The sequence below is a fragment of the Mesoplodon mirus genome (assembly GCF_964341445.2).
Source record: "Mesoplodon mirus genome assembly, chromosome: 3".
Lineage (NCBI taxonomy): Eukaryota > Metazoa > Chordata > Mammalia > Artiodactyla > Ziphiidae > Mesoplodon > Mesoplodon mirus.
Window position 1 is genome coordinate 163,840,214 of NC_138978.1, and position 15,698 is coordinate 163,855,911.

The following is a 15,698-nucleotide window of genomic DNA, read 5'->3' on the forward strand; positions in this document are numbered from 1 at the left end:
CTAAAATATTTTCAACTGAGGTTCTAAGATTTTTGAGCGCTACAATACCTGAAAATATCAATTTCATAGAGCCCTTAGTCTTCCATTAAGCAGGACATAGGTTCTTTTTATAAGTTTGTTGAATATAACTCTACAATATCATTCTAGAAAATAAGTATCCTAGATCATGTGTATTATTATGACAAACAATTGGATTTATCTCAGAAGATTCTTTCCAACTGCTCATGATTTTAAAGTTGTAAATTCAATAAGTAAGTTAAATAGATTTTTCCCAAATCTCTAAATATTATCTCCCTCTGAGATAAGTAGTTCCAATTCTCTCTGAAATTCATACCTGTCAGTAGGGTCTTCAAAAATTTTCTGCAGCCCAGAGGAGAGGCTTCCACTGACATTTGGACTGGAGTTATGCTCAGTGAAGCGTCTCAGTTGCTGTTGTATTGGTGTAGGATTAGTCAGAGATTTGGTAATATCAGCAAGAACACGAGGGAGAGGTCCCAATTTTGCCACGGTTGCCTGTAGGAAGGAATTTTCACCCTAATTGGATAATAAGCATTGCGATATCCACCACAGATAGTTTTTGGGACAACGATGCCCATTGATGGAGGGGTGGAGGTTGGAGGGAAGGGTAGGTGTTTGCATATGGGAGTGGCAGGTTCATAATGCATTGTTATGGAGCAGCAGAACCATGGCGTCGAGATGAATGGAGGAGGCGAAACAAGATGCAGCAGACATTGAGGAAAGAAAGGAAATAGAAATTAGGATTATGCAAATAAAAATTAAAAGACATGCTCAAAACAACCGAACTATTGCCATTCCAACTAAAATAGACATGCAAAGCAAACTAAGTCTTTGGGAGGCTGGTAGATCAAGGTGGGGGAGGGTAGGGGAAGAACCAAACACCTTCTAACCAAAAAGAACTTTAAGACCAGAGGATTGGCTAGTGTGATGAAACTTCCAAAGAAAAGGGATCATGTGAGGAAAGAAATGCATGCCAACATACAAGAAGGTGTTACATTCAGGGGTCCAGAGCACTGCAGGGCACACAGTTGATATTGCCATCCACTAGCCATTTAATCTTGGGAACCCTGACCTACTGTCAGCTGAGTTTGCATCAGCAAGACAATTTAAAAAAAAAAATTTAAACAGCAAAGTTATGACACATCTATGAGATGTGTCTAGATAGATGTACTGCTGGTTCCCAGGACCAAACAGCAATTAAAAAGGAGAACGTGTGCTTACACAGCAAAGACTGTTAAAAAGACCTTGACCCTGAATAAACCAGGTTGATTTCAGAAGATAACTGTATCTGCATCCCACTGATGTTATTCTTCAGTGAAGAATAACTTTTTATGATTTGCTTTATCCACCTCAAGCATTTTTTTCTTTGGGGAATTCTCATTCTCATGGGGTCTTATGGGAACCTTCATCCATTAGGCAGTTTTACATGGCTGCCTCTGGGCTTTTGGTGTCTTCTCAACAGACTCTTCTACCCTGCTTAAATAAGTACAGATGCCATCTGAAGAATGTCTTTACTTGCTTGACTCTCTTGAGCCATGACTCATATCCAAGGAATTTACCCTCAGCAAAGCTGCAACTTAAAATCTAGCTAGCATTTCTAAAAGTTAAGAAGGGGTCCTTGAGAATAAGAAACAGTTTATTATTTTACAAATGTTTTGGGCACCAGTGGGCACCCTACCATTTACATTTCCTCAGGAAAGTGGTCTTTGTTAATAGGTTTTACTCCCCGCTCCTTCATTTTATTGGTGCAATGTTTTTAAAGATAATTGGGGGTGGTGGTGGTGGTGGGATGAATTGGGAGACTGGGATTGACATATATACAATAACATATATAAAATAGATAACTAATAAGAACCTGCTGTATTAAAAAATAAAATAAAATAAAATTCAAAACATAAAAAATGTCTGACTCAAAAAAAAATAAAGATAATAGGAAAATGGAGGAAAACAAGTAAACAAATTCTTATCACAGAAAAATAACTTTGTTTTTTGAAGTTATTCTAACATACCACCACAGATATTTATAAAGTAGCTGTAGCAAACAAAAACATCAATAAATAATTATTGTGATAAACCTCGCCAGAGTCTGTTAGACTGTTTTCCATAACAAATTCTATTCCTCTTTGCAAAATTCGAGAAGGAAGAAAATGATTGGCAAGAAAATGATTGGTATATATTTAGTTATTAATATGATATACAAAAAAATTCTTAGCTTATAGTCAGAAAATAAATGATTAAAATGATAATTGTTTTCTCTATTCTTAATTCACATCTGCAGATGAAAAGAAAACATCAGGATTTCCAGATCCCACATAACTCTATAGGTACTAATAGTTATGTTAAACCCTCTGACTTGCATGATAAAAATAAATCTCATGGTAAGTTACTTAAACACGATAGTCTCAGTATTTTTCTAAGTCCACACTTCCGTTAGAAATTACTACATGAGGTTTCATCTCACTCTACTATACATGAATAAGGCTTCACACACCAATATTTGATATTAGTTTCTAGGCAAATACACAAACATATTTGTTTATAGAAATATATACTCCATTAATTCAGGTAACTACTTAAAAATATATGTTAATAATTTTGTGGCTTATTAGAATTTCCTGGTTTGTAGGGCACATATTTTACTCAGAAATCATTACTATTTCCTCCCAGACTTCTAGGGCAAAAGGTTGCTTTCAACAAGCAGAAAGCATGAATGTGATTCCTCTGTAGATATTCTCCAGAATCCAGGTACATTAGAGTTCTCTACCTCCCATCTCCTGTTACCCTTCCCGCCTACTTTACCTTATCAAGTTGGGAAACTACTTCCCACAGTAAGGAATGCAAAACTGAAAGCTCTCGGCCCAAATCAATGTAACCATCAAAGCCTGGGGTGTTTGAGATGGTGTCCGGATTAGAGATCTCCAAAAGAAAGCGCTTCATTCCACCCCATTCGTGTTCTAAAAAATCATTCATGAATGCCATGTATTCCTCTTTGTTACCAAATCTGAAGTAGAGGGAGAGAAAATGAGAAAGAACATATTCAGGAAAAGAGATGTGATCATTTTGAATTGACTTTACACAGAGCTATAAACTTTTTTATTTTGAGGAGGTGACTAATTTGTTTATTATCTATAAGTGATAAATACTAAAACATACTTTCTTAATATTACATTAATAGTCAAAAACTTTGAATTGCTTTCTATTCTCTATAGGTTAAAGACAAAATCCTTTTTTCCTGGTATTTAAAGCCATTGTAAACATTCATTATCAGTATAAACCTTCAATATCACTAGCTTCTTCAAAGTCCCCCAAATACATTATACTCTTTTTCTTCTCCAAGTCTTTGCTCATGCTATTTATTTCTACTAGAGAACTTCCTCTCTTCTTTGCCTATCTAGGTTCTCGCTATCTTCCAGGCCTAGTTTAAGTCCATAAAACATGTTCCAAAATAAACTAGAAACAATTTTTACAAGAATTAGCTCAAATATGGGTAAACATGTATATTTCTGTGTTAGCATATATAGAGAGCACACAAAGTTAAAATAGTGCACTTCTAAAAAGCCACATGCTAGAAAAAAATGTATCTCATTGAGGTTCTAATCTTTTCCTTCAATTCATTGCTATTAGAAACTTGTACTTAAGCTTCAATACTGAGTAAATCTGGGATCGATTTTGCCAGTGTGAATTGCTTCTCAGTGATTTCTTAAAATTGGTTTCTATAAATTATAAAAATTATACAAACTTAAGAAAAAATTGAAAACAATGAAAAGTGGAAGGAAAAAAGGGTAGGTGTACCCATTCCACCACCCAAACATATCTGCTATTACAGTTCAGTGCATTTCTTCTCCAACTGCTTTCTCCTAACTTCTTTTGAAAAAGTTGAAAGCTACAGAAAAGTTGAAAGGATATACAATGTATACCCATATGCCATTCACCTATATTAACCAACCGTTCCCATTTTGCCAAGTTTGTTTTCACTCTCTCTCTTTTTTTGATTGAACCATTTTAAACTAAGTTGCAGACATAGCCTCTAAGTACATTAGCACCTATTTCTCCAGAATAAGGAATAACACTTACATAAACCAATGCCATTGTCACACTAAAACTTTTAAAAGACATTACTTATAAATTATCTCATATATAGTTCATATTTAAATTTCACCAATTGTCCCCAAAATGATTTTTATAAATGTTTTTTCCAGTTCAGATCCAATTAAGATTCAAGCACTGCATTGTCTCTTTTAATCTAGAACAGTCCTCCCTCCATCTTTTCCATTTTTCATGATATTGACTTTTTGAAGGGGCCAGGTCACTTGTCTTAGATAATGTAACCATAGAATTTTGACTGATTGCCCTTCCCAACGTTCCTATACTTAGGTTTTTGTGTTTTCATATTGTTGGGATAAAAGTATATGCACCATTTGGTATCCTACCTCTTTTTGGCTGGAGGTTTTTTTTTTTTTTTTTTGCGATACGCGGGCCTCTCAGTGTTGTGGCCTCTCCCGTTGCGGAGCACAGGCTCCGGACGCGCAGGCTCAGTGGCCATGGCTCACGGGCCCAGCCGCTCCGCGGCATGTGGGATCCTCCTGGACTGGGGCACGAACCCACGTCCCCTGCATCGGCAGGCGGACTCTCAACCACTGTGCCACCAGGGAAGCCCTTGGCTGGAGTTTTTAATAAAACTTTTCATTTAATATAATTATATCTTTATCATTTTGCATATTATTGGTTCTTTGTAAACACAACTTGCAGTGGCTGCAAATATTCCACTGAATGCACAGACTACTTAACCATTCCTCTATAGTGAATATTCAAATTGATTACAATTTTTTTGCTATTTTTAATAATACCACAATGAAAATTATGTAACAAGAGTTATGAGGCACCCCACGCTCATCCAAAGGTTAGGTCTCATGTACTTTTTAAACAATGTTGTTAAAAAGTGGTTACGGTAGTGACACCTACTTGGCAAAGTTGGCCAGGTTCTGGATGACCTTGGCAATTAGAGTTAGAGTCCGAGATGTGCGATCATCAGGATATTCCTGCATGAGGTTGAAGAGACTGGGAGACATGATGGCTGGGCACAGAAAACGGAGAAACAACGAGGCACTGATGAGCCGCTCGCTGATGTCTTGCTTGCTGCGGTTCAGGCACTGCTGCTTCCAGGATGCAAACACTTCTTTCAACTCACGAGGGAAAACACTGGGGAAGGAAGAAGGACCAAATATAAAAGTACCATAACCCAAGAAAGCGCAGGTGATCCCACTCTGGCCCAACAGAGCCAGGCTATGAGGAGGGCCTAATAGAGAGAGCTTCTGTCTGATTCATGCCTGAGAAGTGGTGGAAAATTCATAGACGTCCAGATGGAGACCAGAAACCCAAAGCTACAAAACTCAGGAATTAGTGTAAACTTAGTTTTGCAAAGTGGGAAAATGGCATGAGGCTCCCGACTAAATCATTTGGTTTACTACAGCTCATCATAATCTCTCTAAAGACTGTTCATCAAAAAGCTTCCAAAATCTCACCAATTGCTGGGGTTAGAATAATGATCAAAAATCACTAACACATTTGTTTGACACTAGTAAATATGTTTAAAAGTCCTTAAAATACTTTTGGTATTAGAGGATGTGGTGCTAATATTCTGGGGAAATATTATATTTATGTGGATAGTTCAGAGCCACGTCTGCTTACAAGAGAGGTTTAGATTTTAGACAAAACTGTATTGGGGAAACTTTCAATTTTTCCCGTAAGTCCTTCCTTTGGTTGGGAAATAACAGTTAACACTGTGATAACTCATATTGAAAAACTGAAGTTCCAGTAGCAGGGAACGAAGCACCGACAGCAGCTCACCAGTAAGAGTTGATGATCTTGCAGAAAGCCAGCTCACAGCACATTTTCAGGTTGCTCTGATGGTCTATCAGTTCGCTAGATGAGCATTTGCTGGGATCCACTTCACAGTTTTCATCTGACTCATACAAAGCTTTGATGAACTCCCCTATTTCAAGAGAGAAGATGACGGACAGTATAACTATAAATAGTGTCTTCCTGAAGAGAATAAAAGAATGTAGGATTTCTGTACTAAAATGTGTAATGGGGAATTCGTTCTGATGCCTGACATGGAGGGCACAAAACACCATTCACGAAGGGTTACTGCTCTGGAACCCAAGAGATACCACCTCCTATACGTCATGTTTATCTTCCTTACTCTGGAAGTGGAAAAACAGCACTCATTGACATCATCATCATGGTATTTACAAAAAGAATAATGAAACTACTTTAAAAAATGCTACAACTTTAAATCTTTTATCTGAAACCACAAATATATTTAATTAGCAGGAACTCATTACTTCTTCTTATTATAAAGCCTCTTTACCTTATGAATAATGTTGTTACTATTTTAGAAGAATAAATAACCCAAGTCTGAATGATTAGCCTACCTATGCTTTTAACTGCTAATACTGGTGCAAACACATATTCAAGTAAGGGTCTCTAGGCCTACCTCTCTTAATGGGGATAGTCATTCAACATAGCACAAAGCAGAGCATCTCTTTATATAATTTGGATGTTTTTCCAAATAAGTTTAGCTTAGACGCCCTGTTCATATATCTTAGCCTCTATAGAGATATGCCCAGTATTTCCTGTAAGAGCAAATCCTTACCTTACCCGTTTATCCTCCACCATGCACTATACCATGTATTTGTTCTGTTCTATGTTTCACACTGTTTTGTGCTTATTTGTTCACACGCTTGTCTCATCTTCAGGATGAATACCATTGAAGGTCAGGGACTGGGTTCTATTCATGTTCAAATCCCAAACCTATTAGACAGCTTCCAAAGCACTGCAGGGGCTCAATAAATATTTGTTAGAGATGGTAGTATGTTTTTATTTTTTGTTTTTTCTAGGTCTTTATGACAGAGGAGTAGAACTTTCACAGCTCCTTTTAAATCTGCTTATATTAACTGAAGCTCAGGCTGGTTATTAATAGATTTCATGAAAGTGAACAGTAATTCCTATAAAAAATTAAGTGGCAGCAGCAATATCAAAGAGCATTTTCTATCAAAATGGTTAGTACTAAGATTAATGAAAGATTTAAAAAATAGCTGTGATAGAGGAGGGGAACTGATTATTTGGAAGAACAATGCTTGGAGAAGAGGCATCTAAGTGATGCACAGAAAAGAGAGTGGTGCAGAGAAAAAGTAAAGGCTTTGGAGCCAGAAAGATCTAGGGTCAAATCCTGGACCCATCACTTAACCAACTGTGGGGCCATGAGAAGTCACTTAACTAGTCTGAGTTTTGGGTGCTTTATTTGGAAAATAGCATTAATCACTCCAACCCTCTAGAGCTATGGTGAGGATCTGAAAATAGTGCATGAAGAAAAAAGTGTCTGATATGGTGCCTGGTACTTAGTGGGGGCTCCATATAATAAGTACTGTTCTGTACAAACTTTGTAAATTTAAAATAACTTTTCATAGAGTGAAATAATCAAAATTGGTAAAAGGCTTTTAAAAATGTTTACCAACTCTCACAGGATTTCTATTGACCATGTTCTCAACATCACCTCTGCTATGTGCTCCCACAGAATCCACCTCATTTACAGAGTACCTGAATTTAAAAATAAGCCATCAATGTCAAGTACTTCATGTAGAAATCAATCCACCTCTAAATTTATATCATTAATATTCAGCTTATACCTAGGTGAGTTATACCTATTCCAGGAGATAATAACTAATATTAATAAATAACTTGTGAATTTTGAGAGTAGTTTTCTTTTACTCTTCAAGAAAAGAACCAAATAAACAACTCAAGGGTCCAGAAGTAAATTAATTGTCTAAAGTTTTTTCCTTTTACCTGATTATGATATATTTAAAATCCTCCAAACTTGAGAAAATTCTTTTCACTTTTGAAACTGTAACCTGGGACTTTCCTGGTGGCGCAGTGGCTAAGAATCCACCTGCCAATGCAGGAGACACAGGTTTGAGCTCTGGTCTGGGAAGATCCCACATGCCGCGGAGCAACTAAGCCCGTGTGCCACAGCTACTGAGCCTACGCTCTAGAGCCTGCAAGCCACACTACTGAGCCCACGTGCCACAACTACTGAGCCCGTGCGCCTAGAGCCCGTGCTTCGCAACAAGAGAAGCCACCACAATGAAAAGCCCGCGCGCCGCAACGAAGAGTAGCCCCCACCCCCTGCTCGCTGCAAGCACAGCAATGAAGACCCAATGCAGCCAAAAATAAATAAATTAAAAAAAAAAAGAAACTGTAACCTATGTCTGATAGTGTGGAAAGTACCACATTGAAAGGTGAACTTTTATAGATCTGCACCTAGAAGCTGTTTAGCCGATCACAAATTACTGAGACAGATTTAATGATCCCGTCATGTCTGCTCTCCTGCCTTTAAAAAAAAAGATCAAGGACAAAGAGGATGGGTGTTCAATATGTTGTTTAAATTTGAGTTTGTGCCTAGAATGTTCCATGGTGTGTTTCATTAACTCATTATTATCTAGCATCCAAATTTCATGTATCGAAATAAGCTGCTAGGTACAGACATATTATTGCTAAAAGGAAATTTGCCTCTGCCACCAATGATGGAAATTAGGCCTTTTTAGAGACCTTTCTATATGTCACAGAAGATGGTGTTTCCTGTTGATCAGATGCATCAACATGCAAACTGATTTCAATTAGAAAGGTAAAAGGGGTTAACAGATGAAAGACTTAATTTAAGTCTAACTGAGGCAGAGTCTGTACACAGTAACGCTTTTAATCAAGATAAATGAAGACTGGCTAAAAGGCAGGTAGATATTGTTTAATATGACTGGCAACTTTTAACTCAATTTTCTCTGAGAATTCTTCAGGTAGCCTGCAAATAACATCTATTTTTTTTTTGCCCAAAGTGTACGAAATACAACAAAACTTTAATTATTCAGAGTGCTCAGCTGTATTTATTAATTTGATTTTTTGGTTTACTGAGATTCACTGTGAAGCCTTTTTATTTAAAACTTCTCATAGGGACTTCCCTGGTGGCGAAGTGGTTAAGAATACGCCTGCCAATGCAGGGGACACGGGTTTGAGCCCTGGCCCGGGAAGATCCCACATGCCGCGGAGCAACTAAGCCCGTGCGCCACAACTACTGAGCCTGCGCTCTAGAGTCTCCAAGCCACAACTACTGAGCCCACGTGCCACAACTACTGAAGCCCACGTGCCTAGAGCCCGTGCTCCACAACAAGAGAAGCCACCGCAATGAGAAGCCCGCACACCACAACGAAGACCCAGTGCAGCCAAAAATAAATAAATAAAATAAATTTATATATATAAAAAAAGGCTAACTAGAAATATGGGGAGTTAGATGGGGAGAAGACAGTAGAATTTCTTTCCTGAAGAAGCTTACCAATTAATTTTGTTTGTGCTCTTGGAAGCAGTATCCATTTTCACCACCCTGGTCCTTGCTTTTGGGTTACAAATATAATAGAGATCTTTGTAGGGTTACTTGAATTTCTTCCCCTGCTCACTGAATCAATTTTCAGGTCTCATTGAGCCAATCAGCTATTTAACTATTAACTGTTCTAGAACAGTTAATAATTAACTGTAATGATTAACAAAGGACTTCTCTCTCCTTTTCACTTCAGGAATTATTTCATTTGGGAAGCCTATTTAGCACACTGATGGTAGAATATGAATATCTGATTTTTAAGAAGTAGATGGTCAACAAATATCTACACCTTTATCTCCCCAGAATAGAGAATACTGTTTGAGATGCATCATCATTGCTTTTTATAAGGCAGTGCAAATCATTAAAGCAAACCATGATATGTAATTTATGATATGACTGTATAAGCTTTTTATGTGAAACTGATTCTGTACCTTTCCTAATGTCAATGAAAGTCCATTTTCACTAGTCTTCTTTTAAATTCCTATTAGATCTTAAACTAAAGCACATGACTTAGAGAAAAGAAATAAATATGAAGATAGGAAGCATGAGAAGAAAAAATGTACTTCTCCAAAGTAGGAATTAACTGCTACTACAGTGAGTCCAGCATAGGTAAACACAACGGTCCTGTTTCTTGAGCAGTCATTCACTTTTTAGCCTGTGCAACCTGGCTCCTGTGCTCCTGAGAGCAGTCCCAGTCATCAAAATGCAATAGCCATGTTTTCTTTTTAATCTTTACTTTCCTCAATCTCTGACTCTATTGATACTTTTTTCCTCTTGGTGTCTAAGACACAGTATTTTCCTGATTTTCTTTCTTTTTTTTTGCACGTGTGCATGTATGATTCCTCTCTCTGACCACTTCTCTGATTCCTCTGCTTCCTTCTACACCATAAACCAGGTACATTGTTAGATCTGTCTTTGGCCCTATTCTCTTCCTGCTCCTGTAATCTTGTAGTTTCATTGATTCCTTCCACATGGGTAACTTAGTCCTAAATTTTCACCAGCCAGCTAGACAGATGTCTTGGGATTTCCTATCTAGAACCCCTGGGATTTCCTACTTGATCTTCAAGTTGAATACATGTGAAGTGAAAATATCATTTCTCATTCTTTCAAGCCTACTACTTTTATGTTCTCTTTCTGTTAAGAATCTCATCATCCTTCTTGTCACTCACAAAGGCCCCAAATTCACTGTAATCTTTGATCTCCTCCTCCACCACGCCCTGCCCCATTCCCACAAACTGAAAAGTTGCCAAGTCCTATTAGCTCAACTTCTTTACTATTTCTTAGATCCAACTTTTCTCTTACTCTTGGCGATTACCTCATTCAGAGTCTTGTTATTTCTTGCCTTCCTTATTATAATGGCTTCTTAACTGGTCTCTGCGTTCAGCTGCTTTCTTCACCAACCCATTTAAATCACTCTGTTAAACTGATTCTATTAAAAACACCCTGCTCAAAACTTCCAGTCATTCACCAATGATTACTGTAAAATCTACACTCCTCAGCCAGGCAGTCAAGGCCCTCAACTCATTGGTTCTAATTATTTGTCTAATCATTTTTGTTGTTGTTGACTTGTCTTTTTCACTTTATTTTCCAGCTAATTGGCTATATTCCAAACATGCCTGGTTCTCTGGTACCTCGATACCTTTTTGTTCATGAGGTTCTTTCCATGTTAATCCCTGCCATTTCCCTTGTCCAATCTCTGCTTTTATAAACCTTGCTAAACTTCGAGCTACACACACATCATAAATGTCACAAGGGAAATTTTATAATTCCATCAGGTATAATCAATTTCTTTAATTATTTGAAAAGGCACAGGATTCTCTTTCTCTTTTTGGTTATAGGGATACCTTATCTTTCTTATCTATCTATATTTTAAGCTCCCTAAGGGCAAACATTTATCCATTCATTCATACCTTATTGTCTATTCTTGATAGTCTCATGTGACTGCTGAGCACTTGAAATTTGGCTAGTGCAAACTGAACGTGTAATAAATATAAAATGCACACAATTTCAAGAGTTAGAATGAAAAAAGTAAAATACTTCATTAATAATTCTTATATTGATAACATATTAAATAATATTTGGATATATTGGGTTAAATAAAATGTTATCAAAATTAAATTTACCTGTTTCTCTTAACCGTTTTTACACTGTGACTACTAGAAAATTTAAATTACTCACATGTGACTCACATTATGTTTCTTTAGGATGGTGCTGCTCTACATTCTATGTGAAGTACTGGGGATATGGGGATAAAAAAATGACACTGTTCTTCAAGGAACTCATGTCTGCTTTATCAGAATGTATATCAAAGTGCCAAGCACAGTGCCTTACTCTAGTGGTTAACACCTGAATTTCACGACCAAATATGGAGCTGCAAGTGGGTGGCCTAGTCATTAAGAACTACTGATTGGACAAAGATGAGCTGTGAAAAATTCTGTAGGTCTGGAAGGCAGAAATTGGGAGTTGTGGGAATTGGCAGGAGTTTCTCCATTTTTGATGCATAGTAACAAATGCCAGCACTTTCAAGACTTAGGTAATGTATTTATATCATGATATAAATACCCAACACTTTGGGGGAAACATGTCAACTAGAAATGACTTCTCATTACTAACATTACTGTGTATCTCAGAACCTCAGGGACTTGAGGGCATGGGGGTAGCTGCCTATGCTGATGAGCTTTCTCTTTCGGTACATAGTGTAAGAAATCAATCTGCTGTTCCTCCCCTGCTGAGTATTGCAGAGACTTCTTACAGCTGAAACTCCAACTTTAACACTTTAATCAACTAGAACCAGATAACATGAAGAATTTGAGTTCCATTTGGTTGTTTCATGAGGGTCTAAAAATCAAAAGGGAAAGAAAAGAAAACAGATGTTTTTCTTCTCCATACCCAATGCATCATGAAGATACTGTTGTCCCACCAACTTGAGGTATTCCTCAATGGATTTGGTGGCAATGGTGTTCTCTCTGAAGATCAAGACATCATGCTCTCCACAACGATCCACCTCAGACATCACCAAGTCGGTCAGAAAATCCTGGGAGAATAATGTTCAGTCAGGCAGAAAGCAACTGAATAAATAATGTACATTAGGGGAGACTGATGAAATATCAAACATCCTGGGAACTCTGCTTTAAAACTAAAGCTACCAGATTCATTTGAAAAAAAAAAAAGTCAGTCAGGATAAAATTTTAGGTGTCACCAATCCTAAGTTAAAAATTCCTTCAAAGGTTTTTCATCACACTTTTGATATAGACTGTAGTTCTGAATGTGGCCTGCAAGTCTCTATATTTTCTGCTTTCTATCTTCCCAGCCTCATCTCATACCATTCTCTCTGTATTGTGCTCCAGTCTCAAGGGCCTTTTTTTTTTGGTAGGTCCTTGAATACATCAAGCCCTTTCTAATACACAATGTTGTCTCTTCACCACAGAGCTTTCTGCAAATGCTGTTCTCAGTTCTGCTTCACTCCCACCCTTGCTCTGCCCTCACTGCTATGGAGTTAATTCCTCAGATCCTTTGGATTTTAGTTTGCACATCTTTCCTCAGTGAAGGCTTCTCTTACCAACACTGCCCCTGAACTCCATTAGTCAGGTCCTTTAATCCACATTCTCACAGCACCATATAACTTTTTTAAAATCTGCACTTTTCACAGTAATAACACATTTCTGTAATTATTTGATTAACATCTGTTTTCTCCAGAAGACTGAGTCCCATGAGACCAAAGACAGTGTCTATTTTTATTCACCTCTATATTTCCAGCATTTAACAGCTTCTGACACGTATTAGGCATTCAATATATAATGGTTACAAATTGGTCTATAGTATCAACATGAAATTTCTTGAACTAAACATCTGAACTCATTTTCTAGGCTGATTATATTTGTTTGTATGTATGTATGTATCCCCATCCATCCATCCATCCATCCATCCATCCATCCATCCATCTATAGCGAAGGAAGGCATAAGGAGAAATAAAGCCCTTAAGAAATAACTGCTTCATTTCTCACCAGTCTAAGGAACTTGATTTAAAGTTCATTGTTTACTGTTGTTCAATTTGAAATGTGATAACATTCTTTATTTTGAATGTTATATATTCACTGGATATTTCAAAGTCTCTAAAATCAAAAACAGAGGGAATATGTTGATTTACTTTTATTCTAAAATTAAGCATTTTAAACATGAATGGGATTTATTCCAGGGTAGATCAACACTGTAAGAGTCATAGACTTAGGAGTCACTACTAAAACTCTTGTGCTAAGGGTCAGGAAGAAACTTGGGGGTGATGGTAACATTCTGTATCTTGATTGCTGTGGTTTCCATGGGTGCATAATCTGTCAAAACTCACTGAATTTTTCACTTTAAATGGGTATAGTTTATGATATGTAAATTGTACCTCAATAAAGCTGTTAAAAAATCTTACATATATCCTTGAACCTTGAGCAAATGAAGAACAGAAAGAACATATCCATACAATTTCAAAGATGAGACTCAAAATTTCAATGACACCTTTTTTAACACCAGAAAGCTCAAAATTATTATTAGTAAATTCAACCACCAAAATGATAATCAGTAGGAAGGCAGTTAAATAAGGGACTAAATATTGAATATTTGATATATTCTGATTTGTATCAAGAAATTTAAAAAAATGCTTTATTTTATTGTTCAGTTCTACATAAATTATTCTAGCTGTGAACTCCTCTATGTCTAAAATACAATTTTACTATGACCGATTTGCATATAATATAATGGAGACTTAGCCTAGTTAAGTGAATATGCCTCACAGAGGTGATAATTACCACAGTTCAGGCTGATCAAAGACTCTATCAATTGTTACATCTGAAACTAACACATTGTAAATCAACTATACTCCAATAAAAATTTTTAAAAAAAGATTCTATCATTTGTTTAGTGTTCTTTATACAATTAGTATATTTCTCTCTTTTATCTTCCTGAACTTTTACTTCTATCCAGCATGAATTGAGATAAGGTTATCATGAGACAGCTAACAATTAAATAACATCCCTTGGTATTTTAATTCCAAATTTAGTTGTTAATCTCATGAAGGCTCTTGTTAATGACCAGCATGCTTCTGGAATACCTCCTTCTGTGACTAGCTGGGTACAGTCATGAGGCAATCTTAATTTAAAATATAGTGAGGAATAAAACCATCATACAACACACTCCAGAACTAAAGATAAATAATCTTGCACATATTGTGGGATTATCCACCAATCCTACCATTTATTTTGTCAGACAATAAAGAGCTAGCTGCGGTATCTCTATATTTCATGCAAATAAACTTTAAATAAATACTTGTTAGTCTCCATTTTACTTCTTTACTTTTAAAATCTCCACTAATAAGTGGACCTAAGAACTATTAATAGGTTTCCTTCCTAATTCTTTTTTTTTTTTTGACCAATAGCAAAGCATATATCTCTAATTTGAATCTCCACAGTAAACATGTGTTTCTTCATAAAAGGTAAGGAAGAGATTTTGGGTAATGCAACCCTCCTTTTCCACTTACCTTGGCTCTGCCAGTACTTTGAAGAATGTGCACTAGGGCACAGGCCAACTCTTCCTTATTTCTCACACTAATTACTGGTTCAAGAACAGAACACAACATGGTGTAGTTGCTGGTGACAAATTCTGCAAACTCTTTGTATTGCTCCATAGGCAGAATGGTGATAGTTTGGAAACGTGATTTAATCCGAATAGAAGGTCCTCCTGTTTTTCCTTTGTTGGGTGTAGGTGTACTCACTGGGTACCACTTTTCTACAAATTGGCGACCAGTCACACTGGCAGTGGGGATATTGACTAGCCCTACATAATTATTCTTGTCTTTTTTTTTCTTTTTTTCCACATCTTTATAAATGTGAACTGTGATGCTATGAAGAGGTGGAAGGCTGTAGAACTCAAAATGTTCACCCCAGAAAATATTGTCTGCTTTGGTCTTGCTGGTTGTACGAGCAAAGAGGGTATCATCAAGGCACAGTTCACAGAAATATTTCTTTTTAGGGGCAAGGTCCTTGGCTTCAATAATCCATAAACGGAGAACGTTTTCCGCTCGTCTGCAATTGTCCTATAAAGAAGTAACAAAGTTGTGTTTGAGAGTTGAAATCCCAGAAAGACAACATTTTCCTCTTAAAGTAGGTGATGCTATGTACTTCATTAAGAGCAGTCAAAAAATAATGAAGGGGATTGCTATCTCATTGTTCAAGATAATAGCAAGCTCTTAGAGAGCCACATACATTCTATTTTA

The 15,698-nt window shown here is 36.8% G+C and overlaps 1 protein-coding gene across 9 annotated transcripts in view; it reads right to left on the reverse strand.

Annotated features, from left to right (window-relative positions):
- RASAL2 (RAS protein activator like 2) overlaps positions 1-15,698 on the reverse strand; it is a gene marked incomplete at its 5' end in the record, with an annotated part of 387,226 nt that overhangs the window by 29,723 nt on the left and 341,805 nt on the right. For 6 of the 9 annotated variants that reach the window (XM_082612731.1, XM_082612729.1, XM_082612730.1 and 3 more), the window contains 6 exons: positions 335-534; positions 2,818-3,019; positions 4,981-5,217; positions 5,866-6,010; positions 12,332-12,476; positions 14,964-15,518. In XM_082612731.1, coding sequence (XP_082468857.1) covers positions 335-534; positions 2,818-3,019; positions 4,981-5,217; positions 5,866-6,010; positions 12,332-12,476; positions 14,964-15,518 — 1,484 coding nt within the window. The remainder of the gene's footprint in view (positions 1-334; positions 535-2,817; positions 3,020-4,980; positions 5,218-5,865; positions 6,011-12,331; positions 12,477-14,963; positions 15,519-15,698) is intronic. The other 3 variants (XM_082612733.1, XM_082612736.1, XM_082612732.1) reach the window with 1 other exon arrangement.